This window comes from Tetrahymena thermophila, assembly GCF_000189635.1.
Source record: "Tetrahymena thermophila SB210 genomic scaffold scf_8254651, whole genome shotgun sequence".
Lineage (NCBI taxonomy): Eukaryota > Ciliophora > Oligohymenophorea > Hymenostomatida > Tetrahymenidae > Tetrahymena > Tetrahymena thermophila.
The window spans coordinates 1-18738 of NW_002476419.1; the positions used below are offsets into that span (position 1 = coordinate 1).

General features: G+C 18.9%; 2 protein-coding genes across 2 annotated transcripts; one reads left to right on the top strand and one right to left on the bottom strand. All coding sequences in view use genetic code 6, as the record gives it.

Annotated features, from left to right (window-relative positions):
- Nucleotides 1-245: 245 nt before the first annotated feature.
- TTHERM_001397459 (kinase domain protein, putative) lies at nt 246-10992 on the top strand (the record flags this gene model as incomplete). Its single annotated transcript, XM_012797538.1, has 23 exons — nt 246-281; nt 337-386; nt 805-894; nt 1160-1249; nt 1510-1599; nt 1861-1950; nt 2211-2300; nt 3670-3759; nt 4023-4112; nt 4376-4465; nt 4730-4819; nt 7002-7091; nt 7317-7406; nt 7662-7751; nt 7998-8087; nt 8301-8390; nt 8638-8727; nt 9161-9250; nt 9501-9590; nt 9830-9919; nt 10178-10267; nt 10528-10617; nt 10872-10992. 23 exons carry the CDS (start codon nt 246-248, stop codon nt 10990-10992), a joined length of 2007 nt encoding a protein of 668 aa, XP_012652992.1.
- A 1213-nt stretch (nt 10993-12205) lies between these two features.
- On the bottom strand, nt 12206-18656 carry TTHERM_01397460 (translation initiation factor eIF-5A family protein; the record flags this gene model as incomplete). The annotated part of the gene is made up of 31 exons (XM_001029621.3): nt 12206-12305; nt 12429-12518; nt 12647-12736; nt 12932-13021; nt 13086-13175; nt 13298-13387; nt 13515-13604; nt 13726-13815; nt 13944-14033; nt 14158-14247; nt 14381-14470; nt 14593-14682; nt 14811-14900; nt 15028-15117; nt 15247-15336; nt 15462-15551; nt 15680-15769; nt 15894-15983; nt 16112-16201; nt 16335-16424; nt 16552-16641; nt 16766-16855; nt 16958-16996; nt 17084-17173; nt 17271-17360; nt 17612-17701; nt 17758-17832; nt 18046-18135; nt 18200-18289; nt 18490-18539; nt 18597-18656. The coding sequence occupies 31 exons, from the start codon at nt 18654-18656 to the stop codon at nt 12206-12208; spliced, it is 2664 nt and encodes an 887-aa protein (XP_001029621.3).
- Between the last annotated feature and the right edge of the window lie 82 nt (nt 18657-18738).

The window sequence follows — 18738 nt, forward strand, 5'->3', positions numbered from 1 at the left end:
AAATCATTTTAAGGACATTAATTAATTAATAGAATCTTTTCAAATATGACTAACTTCCCATCTCTAATACCTACTATATTTTTAAATAAATGTCTTAAATAGTAATATTAAGATTTAATAATGAATATTAATTTTATTTTTTTGTGATATCTCTTCATAAAAGCAAATTTATAAATTAATATTTGATAATTACTAAATTTATTAATTAATTAAATTCAATAAATTGCTACTCAATAAAATAAATAATGTAATAGATTAAATAATACAACAAATTAGAAGAAGTAATTATTTATTTTTTTATTAATATCATTTAAATTTTTTTTATTAATAAAAAAGTTTTTAAACTCTTCACTTTAATCTCATTAGGTTCTCCATATTGATCTAACGTATATTTAAATAAAAATATTTAAAAATTTTTTATTTTAACTTTAAATTTATTTAGAAAAACAATTTTTATAATAGAAATTTTCACCACTATTCATTGATTTCTATTTATACAAAAATTTTCGCTATTTCAACTTAATTTTGATTTCAATTTTGAATTATTTATTATTCATTTTTTATTATTTGATATTTTTTTCTTCATTTTTTGCTATTAACACTTACACTAAATAAAATTAAATTTAAAACATTCAATCTCTTTTAATTTATTTGATTTCTTTTTCGTTTTCTTTTTATTGTGCTTGCTTAATTTTTTTTCTTTCTTTATTAGTTTAACAAATTATTAATTAAATTAATCTTATTTTTTCATATTTTTTCCTTCTAATTAACTAATAAATTAAATATTTTTTATTCAATAAAAAGATACAAACATATTGGTGCGAAAGGTGCATCAGGCTTAGGTTTTGCTTTAGCAAAGTGCATTAATCTCTCAAATTTGACACTTTATCTAGGGTAAAAACAGTTTATTTATTTTTGATTGTGATATTTTTAATTATAAAACGAATTTAAAATAATAAAGCTCTATTTTCTTTTTCATTTTATTGTGTTTGCTTGCTTTTATTTCTTCTTTCTTTGTTAATTTAGCTCATCCTTTTATTTATTTTTAACTTGTGCTTTTATTTTTCATTCATTAATCTTATTATTTCTTATTTTTTTTTTCATTTTTTCCTTCTAAATAACTAATTAATTATTTATTTTTTCTTCAATATTTAAAAAGTCTCAATTAAATTGGTGATGAAGGTACATCAGGCTTAGGTTCTGCTTTAGCAAAGTGCATTAATCTCTCAAATTTGACACTTAATCTTTAGTAAAAACAGTTTATTTATTTTTGATTGTGATATTTTTAATTATAAAACGAATTTAAAACAATAAAGCTCTATTTTCCTTTTCTTTTTATTATGCTTGCTAGTTTTTATTTCTTCTTTCTTAGTTAATTTAGCTCATCATTTTATTTATTTTTAACTTTTGCTTTTATTTTTAATTAATCTTATTATTTCATATTTTTTCTTCATTTTTTCCTTCTAAATAACTAATTAATTATTTATTTTTTCTTCAATATTTAAAAAGATAAAATTAAATTGGTGCAACAGGTGCATCAGGCTTAGGTTCTGCTTTAGCAAAGTGCATTAATCTCTCAAATTTGACACTTGATCTATAGTAAAAACAGTTTATTTATTTTAGATTGTGTAATTTTTAATTACAAAAATTAATCTAAAACAATAAAGCTCTATTTTCCTTTTCTTTTTATTATGCTTGCTAGTTTTTATTTCTTCTTTCTTTGTTAATTTAGCTCATCATTTTATTTATTTTTAACTTTTGCTTTTATTTTTCATTAATCTTATTATTTCATATTTTTTCTTCATTTTTTCCTTCTAAATAACTAATTAATTATTTATTTTTTCTTCAATATTTAAAAAGTTTCAATTAAATTGGTGATGAAGGTACATCAGGATTAGGTTCTGCTTTAGCAAAGTGCATTAATCTCTCAAATTTGACACTTTATCTTGGGTAAAAACAATTTATTTATTTTAAATTGTGATTTTTTAATTACAAAACGAATTTAAAACAATAAAGCTTTATTTTCCTTTTCTTTTTATTATTCTTGCTTGTTTTTATTTCTTCTTTCTTTGTTAATTTAGCTCATCATTTTATTTATTTTTAACTTTTGCTTTTATTTTTATATTAATCTTATTATTTCATATTTTTTCTTCATCTTTTCCTTCTAAATTACTAATTAATTAATTATTTTTTCTTCAATATTTAAAAAGTAGCAATTAAATTGGTGCAACAGGTGCATCAGGCTTAGGTTCTGCTTTAGCAAAGTGCATTGATCTCTCAAATTTGACACTTAATCTTAGGTAAAAACAGTTTATTTATTTTGGATTGTGGTATTTTTAATTACAAAAATTAATCTAAAACAATAAAGCTCTTTTAATTAATTTGATAGCTTTTTTATGATTTATTTTTTTTATTTTTTTATTCCACATTATTTTTTATTTTATTTATTAATTAAAATTTTTAATTTAAAAGTTTATTTTATTTAATTTTAATTCAAAATTTACACAAATTTTATATAAAAGATAAAACTAATTGAATGAATAATAAAAATTCAAAGTAAAAAGTAAGTGTCTTAAATCAAAAAGATTAGTCTTCTTTAAAATATAACTCTGATGATAAACAAGTAGTGAAAAAACATGAATAAATATTAAATATTTGAATAATTGAATATTATATGTTTTATAATATAATATTTTGAAAAAGTTTTTTTAACCTTAATAAAAGATAGATTTAATGATTGTTTTTTATATTTTTACAATTCATATTTTTATAAGTTAATAAATAGCTTATAATATATAGAGAAAAAAGTGGTCTAGCGCCTAAGACCATATTAACAATTTATAATAATTTAACATAAAATAAGGACAATAATTAATTAATAGAATTTTTTCAAATATGACTAACTTCCCATCTCTAATACCTACTATATTTTTAAGTAAATGTTTTAAATAATAATATTAAGATTTAATAATGAATATTAATTTTATTTTTTTGTGATATCTCTTCATAAAAGCAAATTTATAAATTAATATTTGATAATTACTATATTTATTAATTAATTAATTAAATTCCATAAATTACTACTCAATATTTTTGAAAAAAAAAATAAATAATGTAATAGATTAAATAATACAAAGAATTAGAAGAAGTAATTATTTATTTTTTTATTAATATCATTTAAATTTTTTTTATTAATAAAAAAGTTTTTAAACTCTTCACTTTAATCTCATTAGGTTCTCCATATTGATCTAAAGTATATTTAAATAAAAATATTAAAAATTTTTTTATTTATTTATTTAAAAAATAATTTTTATTATAGAAATTATTCATTGATTTCTATTTATACAAAAATTTTCTCTATTTCAACTTAATTTTGATTTCAATTTTGATTTATTTATAATTCATTTTTTATTATTTGATATTTTTTTCTTCATTTTTTGCTATTAACACTTACACTTTATAAAAACAATTTTTTTATTTTGGATTGTATATTTTTAATTATAAAAATTAATTTAAAAAATTTTTTTGTTAATTTAGCTCATCATTTTATTTATTTTTAACTTTTGCTTTTATTTTTTATTCATTAATCTTATTATTTCATATTTTTTCTTCATTTTTTCCTTCTAAATAACTAATTAATTATTTATTTTTTCTTCAATATTTAAAAAGTACCAATTAAATTGGTGATGAAGGTACATCAGGCTTAGGTTCTGCTTTAGCAAAGTGCATTAATCTCTCAAATTTGACACTTTATCTTGGGTAAAAACAATTTATTTATTTTAAATTGTGATTTTTTAATTATAAAACGAATTTAAAATAATAAAGCTCTATTTTATTTTTCTTTTTATTATGCTTGCTAGCTTTTATTTCTTCTTTCTTTGTTAATTTAGCTCATCATTTTATTTATTTTTAACTTTTGCTTTTATTTTTCATTCATTAATCTTATTATTTCATATTTTTTCTTCATTTTTTCCTTCTAAATTACTAATTAATTATTTATTTTTTCTTCAATATTTAAAAAGAGGCAATTAAATTGGTGTAGCAGGTGCATCAGGCTTAGGTTCTGCTTTAGCAAAGTGCATTAATCTCTCAAATTTGACACTTTATCTTGGGTAAAAACAGTTTATTTATTTTGGATTGTGATATTTTTAATTATAAAATGAATTTAAAATAATAAAGCTCTATTTTCTTTTTTTTTTATTATGCTTGCTTGCTTTTATTTCTTCTTTCTTTGTTAATTTAGCTCATCATTTTATTTATTTTTAACTTTTGATTTTATTTTTTATTCATTAATCTTATTATTTCATATTTTTTCTTCATTTTTTCCTTCTAAATAACTAATTAATTATTTATTTTTTCTTCAATATTTAAAAAGTGTCAATTAAATTGGTGCAATAGGTGCATCAGGCTTAGGTTCTGCTTTAGCAAAGTGCATTAATCTCTCAAATTTGACACTTAATCTCTAGTAAAAACAGATTATATATATTAAATTGTGATATTTTTAATTATAAAACAAACTTAAAATAATAAAGCTCATTTTTATTTTTATTTTTATTATGATTGATAACTTTTATTTCTTCTTTCTTTGTTAATTTAGCTCATCATTTTATTTATTTTTAACTTTTGCTTTTATTTTTCATTCATTAATCTTATTATTTCATATTTTTTCTTCATTTTTTCTTTCTAAATAACTAATTAATTATTTATTTTTTCTTCAATATTTAAAAAGCCAAAATTAAATTGGTGTAGCAGGTGCATCAGGCTTAGGTTCTGCTTTAGCAAAGTGCATTAATCTCTCAAATTTGACACTTTAACTTACGTAAAAACAGTTTATTTATTTTGGATTGTGATATTTTTAATTACAAAAATTAATCTAAAACAATAAAGCTCTTTTAATTAATTTGATAGCTTTTTTATGATTTATTTTTTTAATTTTTTTATTCCACATTATTTTTTATTTTATTTATTAATTAAAATTTTTAATTTAAAAGTTTATTCTATTTAATTTTAATTCAAAATTTACACAAATTTATAATAAAAGTATGAACAATTTGAATATATAATAAAAATTCAAAGTAAAAAGTAAGTGTCTTAAATCAAAAAGATTAGTCGTCTTTAAAATATAACTCTGATGATAAACAAGTAGTGAAAAAAGATGAATAAATATTAAATGTTTGAATAATTGAATATTATATGTTTTATAATATTATATTTTGAAAAAGTTTTTTTAACCTGAATAAAAGATAGATTTAATGATTGTTTTAATATTTTTATAATTCATATTTTTATAAGTTAATAAATAGCTTATAATATATAGAGAAAAAGGTGTTCTAGCGCCTTAGACCAAATTAACATTTATAATCATTTTATATCAAGTAAATTCCCCACAAAACTAATATTCAGAGAAGTTACAATTGGAGTATTTTTAGATCAGTAGGCAGTAAAAACCTCTCTACCTACTATTTTTTCGCCTTCCAAGTATTTCACTCGGAGGGCTACTTTTTATACTTTTTTAAAAAAATTTTTAACAAATTTTTAATTAATCACTACAGAAATTAATTGCACCAAATCCTGTATTTTGTCTACCCCACTTACTTCAGAAAATTTAGCTAAATTTAAAATTTTTTTTGTAAAAAATTACTTATTTTTGAAATTATTAAATATAAAATCAGATTTTTGAATAAATAAATAAAAAATCTATTTTATAATAAGTGTCATGCAAAACACGAAGTTTTGGTATGGTATTTTTCTATAATTAGAAATATTATAAATATTCCTAAAATTATATAGCTAAAACAGAAAAATCTACTTATAAATATCATTTTTATAAAATTTAATAACATTAATTAACTACTAGAATTTATCAAATATAACTAAATAACTGACTGACCATATCTAATTCCTACTAAATTTTTAAGTATATGTTTTAAATACAAATATTAAGTTTAAGTAATGAATGCTAAATTAATTTATCTGTGTTATCTCTTCATAAAACCAAATATATAAATTAATATTTGATAATTAATTAATTATTATATTTATTTGTTTTTTCTATCCATTTAATTAAAATTAAATTGCTTGCTATTCAATATTTTTGAAAAAAAAAATAAATGATATAATAGATTAAAGAATATAATAGATTAGAAGAAGTAATTATTAATTTTTTTATTAACATTCTTTAAATAAATATTTATTAATAAAAAAAGTTTTTAAGCTCTTCACTTTTATCTCATTAGGTTCTCCATATTAATCTCAAGTATATTTAATTAAAAAATATTGTTTTTATTTTTTTTTAATATTTTAAATTTTTTTAACTTTCAATTTATTTAAATATATAATTTTTATTATAGAAATTATCATCATTATTTATTGATATTTATTCAAACAAAATATTTTAGCTCTTTTAACTTAATTTTTATTTCAATTTTTAATTATTTATTTATTATTCATTTTTTATTATTTGATATTTTTTATTCATTTTTTGCTATTAAAACTTCTTTTTAATAAAAGCAGTTTATTTGTTTTGGATTGTAACATTTTTAATTATAAAAGTTAATTTAAAACATTAAAGCTCTTTTAATTTATTTGATTTATTTTTCTTTTTCTTTTTATTATGATTTCTTATTTTTTTATTCTTTGTTAATTTTATTAATTATTTATTAATCTTATTATTTCATATTTTTTCTTCATTTTTTCCTCCTAATTAATTTGAAATGCCTATTTAATTTATAAAAGGAGAAATGTAAGATATCATAATAACATAATGAATAAAGCTAAATTAGCTTAAAATAACTTTATTTTTTATTGATTCTAACAGTGTATAAAAAATAAATGGGTGTATTTCAAAAAAGAGGAGTTCACAGTGAATTCCTGGGATGAAAAAATATTTTAAATTTTAATTTTATAAAATATAAAAACTTGTATTTAAAACTCACTTTTTGTAAATTTGTATGGCAACTTACTCTATTTAATTATATATTATTTCTTCAATATTTAAAAAGTTACAAATAAATTGGTGATAAAAGTGCATCAGACTTAGGTTCTGCTTTAGCAAATTGCATTAATCTCTCAATTTTGACACTTGATCTTCGGTAAAAACAGTTTATTTGTTTTGGATTGTGATACTTTTAATTATAAAAACTAATTAAAAACATTAAAGCTCTTTTTTCTTTTTCTTTTTATTGTGCTTGCTTGCTTTTTTTTGTTCTTTCTTTGTTAATTTAACTCTTCATTTTATTTTCAACTTTTGCTTTTATTATTAATTAATTAATCTTATTTATTATTTCATATTTTTTCTTTCTTCAATAATTAAAAAGTTGGAATAAAATTGGTTCAATGGGTGCATCAGGCTTAGGTTCTGCAATAGCAAATTGCATTAATCTATAAACTTTTACCCTTAACCTTGGGTAAAAACAGTTTATTTGTTTTAGATTGTGATATTTTTAATTATAAAAACTAACTAAAAACAATAAAGCTCTTTTTTATTTTTCTTTTTATTGTAATTTGTTGCTTTTTTCTTTTTTCTTTGTTAATTTAACTCATAATTTTATTTTCAACTTTAACTTTGATAATTAATTAATCTTATTATTTAATATTTTTTCTTCATTTTTTCTTTCTAATTAACTATTTAACGATATATTTTTTTTTCAATATTTAAAAAGTGACAATTATATTGATGATAAAGGTGTATCATGCTTAGGTTCTGTTTTAGCAAATTGCATTAATCTCTCAAATTTTACACTTAACCTTGGGTAAAAACAGTTTATTTGTTTTGGATTGTGATATATTTAATTATAAAAACTAATTAAAAACAATAATGCTCTTTTTTTTTTTTTCTTTTTATTGTGCTTGCTTGCTTTTTTTTGTTAATTTAATTCATCATTTTATTTTCAACATTTGCTTTTATTATTAATTAATCTTTTTATTTCTTATTTTTCTTCATTTTTTCCTTCTAATTAACTATTTAATGATATATTTTTTCTTCAATATTTAAAAAGTTCGAATAAAATTGGTGCATTGAGTGCATCAGGCTTAGGTTCTGCTTTAGCAAATTACATTAATCTCTCAAATTTGACACTTTAACTATAGTAAAAACAGTTTATTTGTTTTGGATTGTTATATTTTTAATCATAAAAACTAACTAAAAACAATAAAGCTCTTTTTTCTTTTTCTTTTTATTGTGTTTGATTGCTTTTTTTTTTTTGCTTTTAATTAATCTGATTTATTATTTCATATTTTTCTTCATTTTTTCCTTCTAATTAACTATTTAACAATATATTATTTCTTCAATATTTAAAAAGTAGGAATAATATTGGTAATAAAGGTGCATCAGGCTTAGGTTTTGCTTTAGTAAATTGCATTAATCTCTCAGATTTGACACTTGACCTTGGGTAAAAACAGTTTATTTGCTTTGGATTGTTATATTTTTAATTATAAAAACTAATTAAAAACATTAAAGCTCTTTTTTCTTTTTATTGTGCTTTTTTTTTGTTCTTTCTTTGTTAATTTAGCTCATCATTTTGTTTTCAATTTTTGCTTTTATTATTAATTAATCTGATTTATTATTTCATATTTTACTTCATTTTTTCCTTCTAATTAACTATTTAATGATATATTATTTCTTCAATATTTAAAAAGTTTGAATACAATTAGTGATAAAGGTGCATCAGGCTTAGGTTTTGCTTTAGCAAAATGCATTAATCTCTCAAATTTGACACTTTACCTTTCGTAAAAAAAGTTTATTTGTTTTGGATTGTGATATTTTTAATTATAAAAACTAATTAAAAACAATAGAGCTCTTTTTTCTTTTTCTTTTTATTGTGCTTTTTTTTTGTTCTTTCTTTGTTAATTTAGCTCATCATTTTGTTTTCAATTTTTGCTTTTATTATTAATTAATTAATTTTATTCTTTCATATTTTTTCTTAATTTTTTAATTCTAATTCACTATTTAATGATTAATTTTTTCTTCAATATTAAAAAAGTGAAAATTTAATTGGTGATAGAATAGAATAGAAATACTCGCACATATAAATGCACTCAGAATACATCTTAAAAATAATATTATATTTTAATTTTCTTTATTTTTTATATATTTAATAGAAGTTCTATTTGAACTAACTAAACTACCTGTTTTAGGTAGTTTGTTTTTATTTTATTAAAGTTTTTTTTTAATTGGTGATGAAGGTGCATCAGGCTTAGGTTCTGCTTTAGCAAATTGCATTAACCTTTCAAATTTGACACTTTATCTTCAGTAAAAACAGTTTATTTGTTTTGGATTATGATATTTTTAATTATAAAAACTAATTAATAACATTAAAGCTCTTTTTGCTTTTTCTTTTTATTGTGCTTGCTTGCTTTATTTTGTTCTTTATTTGTTAATTTAATTCATCATTTTTTTTTTTCAAATTTGCTTTTATTATTAATTAATTTGATTTATTATTTCATATTTTTCTTCATTTTTAACTATTAAATGATATATTTTTTCTTCAATATTTAAAAAGTTAAAATTAAATTGGTGATGAAGGTGCATCTGGCTTAGGTTCTGCTTTAGCAAATTGCATCAATCTCTCAAATTTGACACTTTTCCTTTAGTAAAAATAGTTTATTGTTTTGGATTGTTATATTTTTAATTATAAAAATAAACTATTTTTTCTTATTCTTTTTATTGTGCTTGCTTGTTTTTTTTGTTCATTCTTTGTTAATTTGATTCATTATGTTATTTTCAGCTTTTGATTTTATTATTAATTAATCTTATTATTTGATTTTTTTCTACATTTTTTCCTTCTAATTAACTATTTAATGATATATATTTTTTTCAATATTTAAAAAGTTCGAATAAAATTGGTGCAATAAGTGCATCAGGCTTAGGTTCTGCTTTAGCAAATTGCATTAATCTCTCTAATTTTACACTTAACCTTTGGTAAAAACAGTTTATTTGTTTTGGATTGTGATATTTTTAATTATTAAAACTAATTAAAAACAATAAAGCTCTTTTTTCTTTTTCTTTTTATTGTGCTTATTTGCTTTTTTTTGTTCTTTCTTTGTTAACTTAGCTCATCATTTTATTTTCAACCTTTTGCTTTTATTATTAATTAATCTTATTACTTGATACTTTTTCTTCATTTTTTCCTTCTAATTAACTTTTTATTGATATATTTTTTCTTCAATATTTAAAAAGTTACAATAAAATTGGTGATGAAGGTGCATCAGGCTTAGGTTCTGCTTTAGCAAAATACATTAATCTCTCAAATTTGACACTTGACCTTGGGTAAAAACAGTTTATTTGTTTTGGATTGTGATATTTTTAATTATAAAAACTAATTAAAAACAATAAAGTTCTTATTTCTTATTCTTTTTATTGTGCTTGCTTGTTTTTTTTGTTCTTTCATTGTTCATTTGATTCAACATTTTTAATTTCAACTTTTGCTTTTATTATTAATTAATCTGATTTAATATTTCATATTTTTCTTCATTTTTTCCTTCTAATTAACTATTTAATGATATATTATTTCTTCAATATTTAAAAAGTTCGAATAAAATTTGTGATGAAGGTGCATCAGGCTTAGGTTCTGCTTTAGCAAATTGCATTAACCTTTCAAATTTGACACTTTATCTTCAGTAAAAACAGTTTATTTGTTTTGGATTGTGATATTTTTAATTATGAAAACTAATTAAAAACAATAATGCTCTTTTTTCTTTTTCTTTTTGTTGTGCTTGCTTTTTTTTGTTGTTGTTTTTTTGTTAATTTAGCTCATCATTTAGTTTTCAAATTTTGCTTTTATTATTAATTAATCTTTTAATTTAATAATTTTCTTCATTTTTTCCTTCTAATTAACTATTTAATGATATATTTTTTATTCAATTTTAAAAAGTAAAAATTAAATTGGTGATGAAGGTGCATCAGGCTTAGGTTCTGCTTTAGCAAATTGCATTAATCTCTCAAATTTGACACTTGATCTTCGGTAAAAACAGTTTATTTGTTTTGGATTGTGATATTTTTAATTATAAAAACTAATTAAAAACAATAAAGCTCTTTTTTCTTTTTCTTTTTATTGTGCTTGCTTACTTTTTTTTGTTCTTTCTTTGTTAATTTAACTCATTCAGTAAAAAAAGTTTATTTGTTTTAGATTGTGATATTTTAAACTATAAAAATGAATATAAAGCAAAAATATATTTGAATTTATTTGATAGATTTTATTTTTTTATATTTTTTATTGAACTAATCCTATTTTATTTATTAATTTAAAGAATAATTTTTAATTTAAAAGTTTATTCTATTTTGATATTTATTTAAAATTTACACAAATTTATAATAAAATTTTTAGCTTAATGAATGAATCATTAAAATTCAAAGTAATAAGCAAGTGTCTTAAATCAAAAAGATTAGTTGTCTTTAAAAAATAATTCTGATGATAAACAAGTGGTGAAAAAAGGATGAATAAATATTAAATGCTTGAATAATATAAAATATTTTATTATTGCTAATAAAAGATTATTTTTTATAATAGAGAGATAAATAGTGATAGGTTACACCAAAAACTATTTATCTCTCTGATAAAAATTAATATAATATTAAATAAATTTATATAATAGTATTTAATATATATTTATGTATTTTGTATGAAGTTTATAATAATTTAAATAAATTTAAAAATTAATAATACATAAAGAAATCAGCTTTATTTTATGTAGTTTCCAACATATAAAAAACCATAATATATAAAAGATTTTAATTATTTGATTTATGATAATTAATCTGTGATATTTAACAAATAACATTTTCCTAAAATGGAATTAAATAACAAAAAATATATTGATTATACGATTTTATATTTAATTTTTTTTATGTACTATTAATAAATAAATAAATATTTAATTATTCATTTTAGTAAATTCAATCAATATTTAATTTTACTAATCTTTTTATTTATTAAGCTAATCTTTTGATTTTTCTTTTTCTTTATTCAGGCAAGTAACTTTTAATAAATATAAATTTATTTTTTAAATAAGTAAAAAATTTTACTTAAAATTATCTTATTTTAAATAATGAAAAGTAATTACTTTATATTTAGTTTCAATAACTTTATGTTTTTACAGTTGATAATTTCTTTGGATTTTAGAAACTTCTCTTCATTACTTATTAAATAAAGATATTTTAAATAACATCCTAAAAGCTTTAACATCATTTTTTTTCAAAAGTAATAAATCAAATTTACTCTGAGCTAAAAATTAAATTTCTTAGTTGAGTGCAGTTACTCAAACCTAATCCAATATTTTATTCTCCTTTATCACCTATTTTATTGCTCCTTTTCAAATAAAATAAATCATTTTATTAACTATTTAAATCTGTTTTGAAATTTAAATCAAAATATATAAAATAATTCTAAATTTTTTATAGTTATCAATAAATAAATAAATTATAATTTTACGAAATGTTCAATTTGAGATTAGTTAGGAACTTGTAGTTACCAAGTGCTTTACCAATAGTAGAAGCTCCATCATCCCCAATTTAATTATCTCTTTTATAAATGCAAATCATGTTTAATTAAAATTTAATACATTTTATAAATTCATAATTTTTTTTAATTCATGTTCAATAAAATGCTTTGACATAATCTTTTAAAAGTTATAAATAAAATAAATTTACCTAATGTCAAATTCTAAATTTGTAAGTTGAGTGCAGTAACTCAAACCTAATCCAATATCTTATGCTCCTTTATCACTGACTTTATTGGACCTTTTCAAATAAAATAAATCAATTTATTTACTATTTAAAGTTATACTAACAAAATTTATTTTAATTTTCACATTAAATCTTTCTTCTAATTACTGAAGAACTTCCTTTTGTAATTTGTTATGAAATTTAAATCAAAATAAAAAAATAATTCAAAATTTTTTTAGTTATCAATAAATAAATATAATATAATTTTACCACATGTTAAATTTGAGATTAGTTAGGAACTTGCAGTTACCAAGTGCTTTACCAATAGTAGAAGCTCCATCATCCCCAATTTAATTTAGGCTTTTATAAATGCAAATCACGTTTAATTAAAATTTAAGACATTTTATAAATTAAATAAATTTACATGAGGACAAATTCTAAATTTGTAAGTTGAGTGCAGTTACTCAAACCTAATCCAATATCTTATGCTCCTTTATCACCGATTTTATTAAACCTTTTCAAATAAAATAAATCAATTTATTAACTATTTAAATTTGTTTTGAAATTTAAATAAAAGTATATAAAATAATTTTCAAACTTTTTTATTTATCAATAAAAAATTAAATATAATTTTACGAAATGTCAAATAAGAGATTTGTTAGGAACTTGCAGTTACCAAGTGCTTTACCAATAGTAGAAGATCCATCATCGCCAATTTAATTATCCCTTTTATAAATGCAAATCACATTTAATTAAAATTTAAGACATTTTATAAATTAAAAGTTTTTTTAATTTTAGTTTAATAAAATTGTTTGACATAATTTTATTAAAAGTTAAAACGAAATAAATTTACGTTAGAATAAATTCTAAATTTGTAAGTTGAGTGCAGTTACTCAAACCTAATCCAATATTTTATGCTCCTTCATCACCGATTTTATTGTGCCTTTTCAAATAAAATAAATCAATTTATTAACTATTTAAATTTTTTTTGAAATTAAAATCAAAATATATAAAATAATTCAAATTTTTTTAGTTATTAATAAATAAATATAATATAATTTTACGAAATGCTAAATTTGAGATTAGTTAGGAACTTGCAATTACCTAGTGCTTTACCAATAGTAGAAGCTCCATCATCCTCAATTTAATTAAAGCTTTTATAAATGCAAATCAAGTTTAATTAAAATTTAAGAAATTTTATAAATTCATAGTTTTTTATAATTTAGTTTTAATAAAATACTTTGACATAATATTTTAATAGTTATAAACGAAATTAATTTACTTTAGGAAAAAATCTAAATTTGTAAGTTGAGTGCAGTTACTCAAACCTAATCCAATATTTTATGCTACTTTATCACCGATTTTATTGCCCCTTTTCAAATAAAATAAATCAATTTATTAACTATTTAAATTTGTTTTGAAATTTAAATAAAAATATATAAAATAATTTTCAAACTTTTTTTATTTATCAATAAATAAATAAAATATAATTTTACGAAATGTCAAATAAGAGATTTGTTAGGAACTTGCAGTTACCAAGTGCTTTACCAATAGTAGAAGCTCCATAATTCACAATTTAATTATTTCTTTTATAAATGTAAATCACGTTTAATATAAATTTAAGACATTTTATAAATTAAAAGTTTTTTTAAATTTAGTATTAATATAATTGTTTGACATAATTTTATTAAAAGCTATAAATCAAATAGATTTATTTACCTTATGTTAAATTCTAAATTTGTAAGTTGAGTGCAGTTACTCAAACCTAATCCAATATTTTATGCTCCTTCATCACCGATTTTATTGTTCCTTTTCAAATAAAATAAATCAATTTATTAACTATTTAAATTTGTTTTGAAATTTAAATCAACATATATAAAATAATTCAAACTTTTTTTAGTTATCAATAAATAGATAAAAATTAATTTTACGAAATGTTAAATAAGAGGTTTGTTAGGAACTTGCAGTTACCAAGTGCTTTACCAATAGTAGAAGCTCCATCATCCCCAATTTAATTATCTCTTTTATAAATGCAAATCATGTTTAATTAAAATTTAAGACATTTTATAAATTCATAGTTTTTTTTAATTCAGTTTGAATAAAATGCTTTGAAATAATCTTTTAAAAGCTTTAAACGAAATAAATTTACCTTATGACAAATTCTAAATTTGTAAGTTGAGCGCAGTTACTCAAACCTAATCCAATATTTTATACTCCTTTATCACCGATTTTATTGAACCTTTACAAATAAATCAATTTATTAACTATTTAAATTTGTATTGAAATTTAAATCAAAATATATAAAATAATTTTCAAACTTTTTTTATTTATCAATAAATAAAAAAATAAATAAAATATAATTTTACGAAATGTTAAATTTGAGATTAGTTAGGTACTTGCAGTTACCAAGTGCTTTACCAATAGTAGAAGCTCCATCATCCGCAATTTAATTATAGCTTTTATAAATATAAATCACATTTAATTAAAATTAAAGACACTTTATAAATTCATAGTTTTTTTAATTTAGTTTTAATAAAATTTTTTTAACATAATTTTATTAAAAGCTGTAAATGAAATAAATTTACCCTATGTCAAATTCTAAATTTTTAAGTTGAATGCAGTTATTCAAACCTAAACCAATATTTTATGCACCTTTATCACAGATTTTATTGAACCTTTTCAAATAAAATAAATCAATTTTATTAACTATTTAAATTTGTTTTGAAATTTAAATAAAAATATATAAAATAATTTTCAAACTTTTTTTAGTTATCAATAAATAGATAAAATATAATTTTACGAAATGTTAAATTTGAGATTAGTTAGGAACTTGCAGTTACCAAGTGCTTTACCAATAATAGAAGCTCCCTCATCCCCAATTTAATTAAAGCTTTTATATATGCAAATCACGTTTAATTAAAATTTAAGACATTTTATAAAGTCATAGTTTTTTTAAATTCAGTTTGAATAAAATACTTTGACATAATCTTTTAAAAGTTATCAATGAAATAAATTTACCTTATGACAAATTCTAAATTTGTAAGTTGAGTGCAGTTACTCAAACCTAATCCAATATTTTATGCTCCTTTATTACCGATTTTATTGTGCCTTTTCAAATAAAATAAAACAATTTATTTACTATTTAAATTTGTTTTGAAATTTAAATAAAAATATATAAAATAATTTTCAAACTTTTTTTATTTATCAATATATAAATAAAATATAATTTTACCAAATTGCAAATTTGAGATTAGTTAGGACCTTGCAGTTATAAAGTGCTTTACCAATAGTAGAAGCTCCATCATCCCCAATTTAATTAAAGCTTTTATAAATGCAAATCAAGTTTAATTAAAATTTAAGACATTTTATAAATTAAAAGTTTTTTTAATTTAGTTTTAATAAAATTGTTTGATATAATTTTACTAAAAGTTATAAACGAAATAAATTTACGTTAGGACAAATTCTAAATTTATAAGTTAAGTGCAGTTACTCAAACCTAATCCAATATTTTATGCTCCTTTATCACAGATTTTATTGTGCCTTTTCAAATAAAATAAATCAATTTTATTAACTATTTAAATTTGTTTTGAAATTTAAATAAAAATATATAAAATAATTTTCAAACTTTTTTTATTTATCAATAAATAAAAAAATAAATAAAATATAATTTTACGAAATGTTAAATAAGAGATTTGTTAGGAACTTGCAGTTACCAAGTGCTTTACCAATAGTAGAAGCTCCTTCATCCCCAATTTAATTATAGCTTTTATACATGCAAATCAAGTTTAATTAAAATTTAAGACATTTTAAAAATTCATAGTTTTTTTAATTCAGTTTGAATAAAATGCTTTGACATAATCTTTTAAAAGTTTTAAACGAAATAAATTTACCTTATGACAAATTCTAAATTTGTAAGTTGAGTGCAGTTACTCAAACCTAATCCAATATTTTATGCTCCTTTATCACCGATTTTATTGCCCCTTTTCGAATAAAATAAATCAATTTATTAACTATTTAAATTTGTTTTGAAATTTAAATAAAAATATATCAAATAATAATCAAACTTTTTTTATATATCAATATATAAATAAAATATAATTTTACCAAATTGCAAATTTGAGATTAGTTAGGACCTTGCAGTTATAAAGTGCTTTACCAATAGTAGAAGCTCCATCATCCCCAATTTAATTAAAGCTTTTATAAATGCAAATCACGTTTAATTAAAATTTAAGACAATTTATTAAAACTTAAAATAAATAATTTCATTTTTTTTAAATAATAAAAAAGATTATTTACTACATTCCAAAATCTAAATTCTTAAGTTAATTATTTTCACTTTTTTAAGTTTTTATTTACAATTAAGTGTTAAATTATGTTGAAAAATAATTTTATAATATATAAACAATAATCAATAAAATTTACACTGCATTTAAATTTAAAGTCATGAGTTTAGCACAACTACTAATACCTTCTGCGATGCTCGATATCCCTCTGTCACCTATTTTATTTTTCCTTTCCAAAAAAAGATTTTTAATAAATAATTTTTATGCTTCATAAATAATACAATAAATATAACTGAATGTGCTAAATATAATTGAAATAAAATTACCAAAGCTGCAGATTTAAGTTTTTAAGTCTTTTGCATCTACGTAATACTTTGCAAATCCAAACTGAACCCCCATCTCCTAATTAATTTCCACTTTTATTTATTATTGAAAATAATTTAGTTTAGATATTGAAAATTTTTAATGAGTTTTGAAAGATGAATTTAATTACCGTAAATCCTCATAAATTCTCACCAGCAAACATAAATTTTCACCATATTTTGTGAATATTTATATAGTACTTTTGGAGTTTGGGGGTGGGGGGAAGGGGTTGGTGAGAATTAATGAGGATTTACGGTATATTAAAAAAATATATAAATAAATAAATAAATTAAAAAAAGTATACTCTAAATTTAACTATAAACTTTTGAGATTAATTAGATTACTCATAGTTTCTTCTAATAGAATATTTCCTTAAGGTTCAATATCATTTAATCTTTCAAATTAAAAATAAATCAATTAAATACCAATATTTAGTTAATTCTATTTTACCTAAGTTCTTGACAACCATGATTAATCTAAAAATGATTTAGGAAAAACAAAATTTGGGTGTATATTTAATTATTGCTATTTAAATAAAATAAAATTATAACTATTTTAATTAACTTAAATTATTAAATTAACATATAAATTAATATTTTATTTAACATAATTTAAGATTCAAACTTTTTAATTTTTATAAATAGTAGAAATAACTAGGGTAAGAAGATAAAGTTATAATTTATTAAACAATTTGTTGAATATATTAAGATTTATTAAAATAAAAATTTATTTATTTACCTCATATTATAGCCAGTTTCAACAAAATTCTTTAAGTTGAGATATTTATCAAATAATTAATTTATCTAATCATTTGAAATATTTTCCTTACTAAATATTAGATTGATAGAAAAAAGTAATTAAGTAATTTAAGGTAATAAAGTTAAATTATTACTTAAGATTTAGTATTAAAGATTCTAATTTTTTACATTATACTAAACAATTGTTAAGTTAAGCAACTTATTCGTTACTAAGAATACTATTTCTATTTATTTTATAAATAATAGTAAAAGAATTTAATTTATGAATAAATTAATGAATGAAATTTTATTTATTCTTAATTTTGTAATAGAAAAGACAAAAAATTTAAAAATATTTATTTTTATTAAAAAAATATTGCTTGTTTTAAAAAATTTATGATTAAATATGAATCAATGAATAAATATTTATATATATATTTCTTACTTTAATTGTAAGTCAATATGAGTTAGAGCACTCAAGTCAGATTTCATTAACTGTTTGTTTAAAAAAATGATTTTGTTATAATAAATAAAACTAATATTGATGGATACATCTTATAGAGTATTTAAAGAGTTATTCTATTACTCCCTTTTTTTTTATTGATTTCCCATTTATATTTCTTAGATTATTAATTAATTTTTTAATTATGATCAAAAATTAACAATTTTGATTAATTAAAAAAAATTATTGATT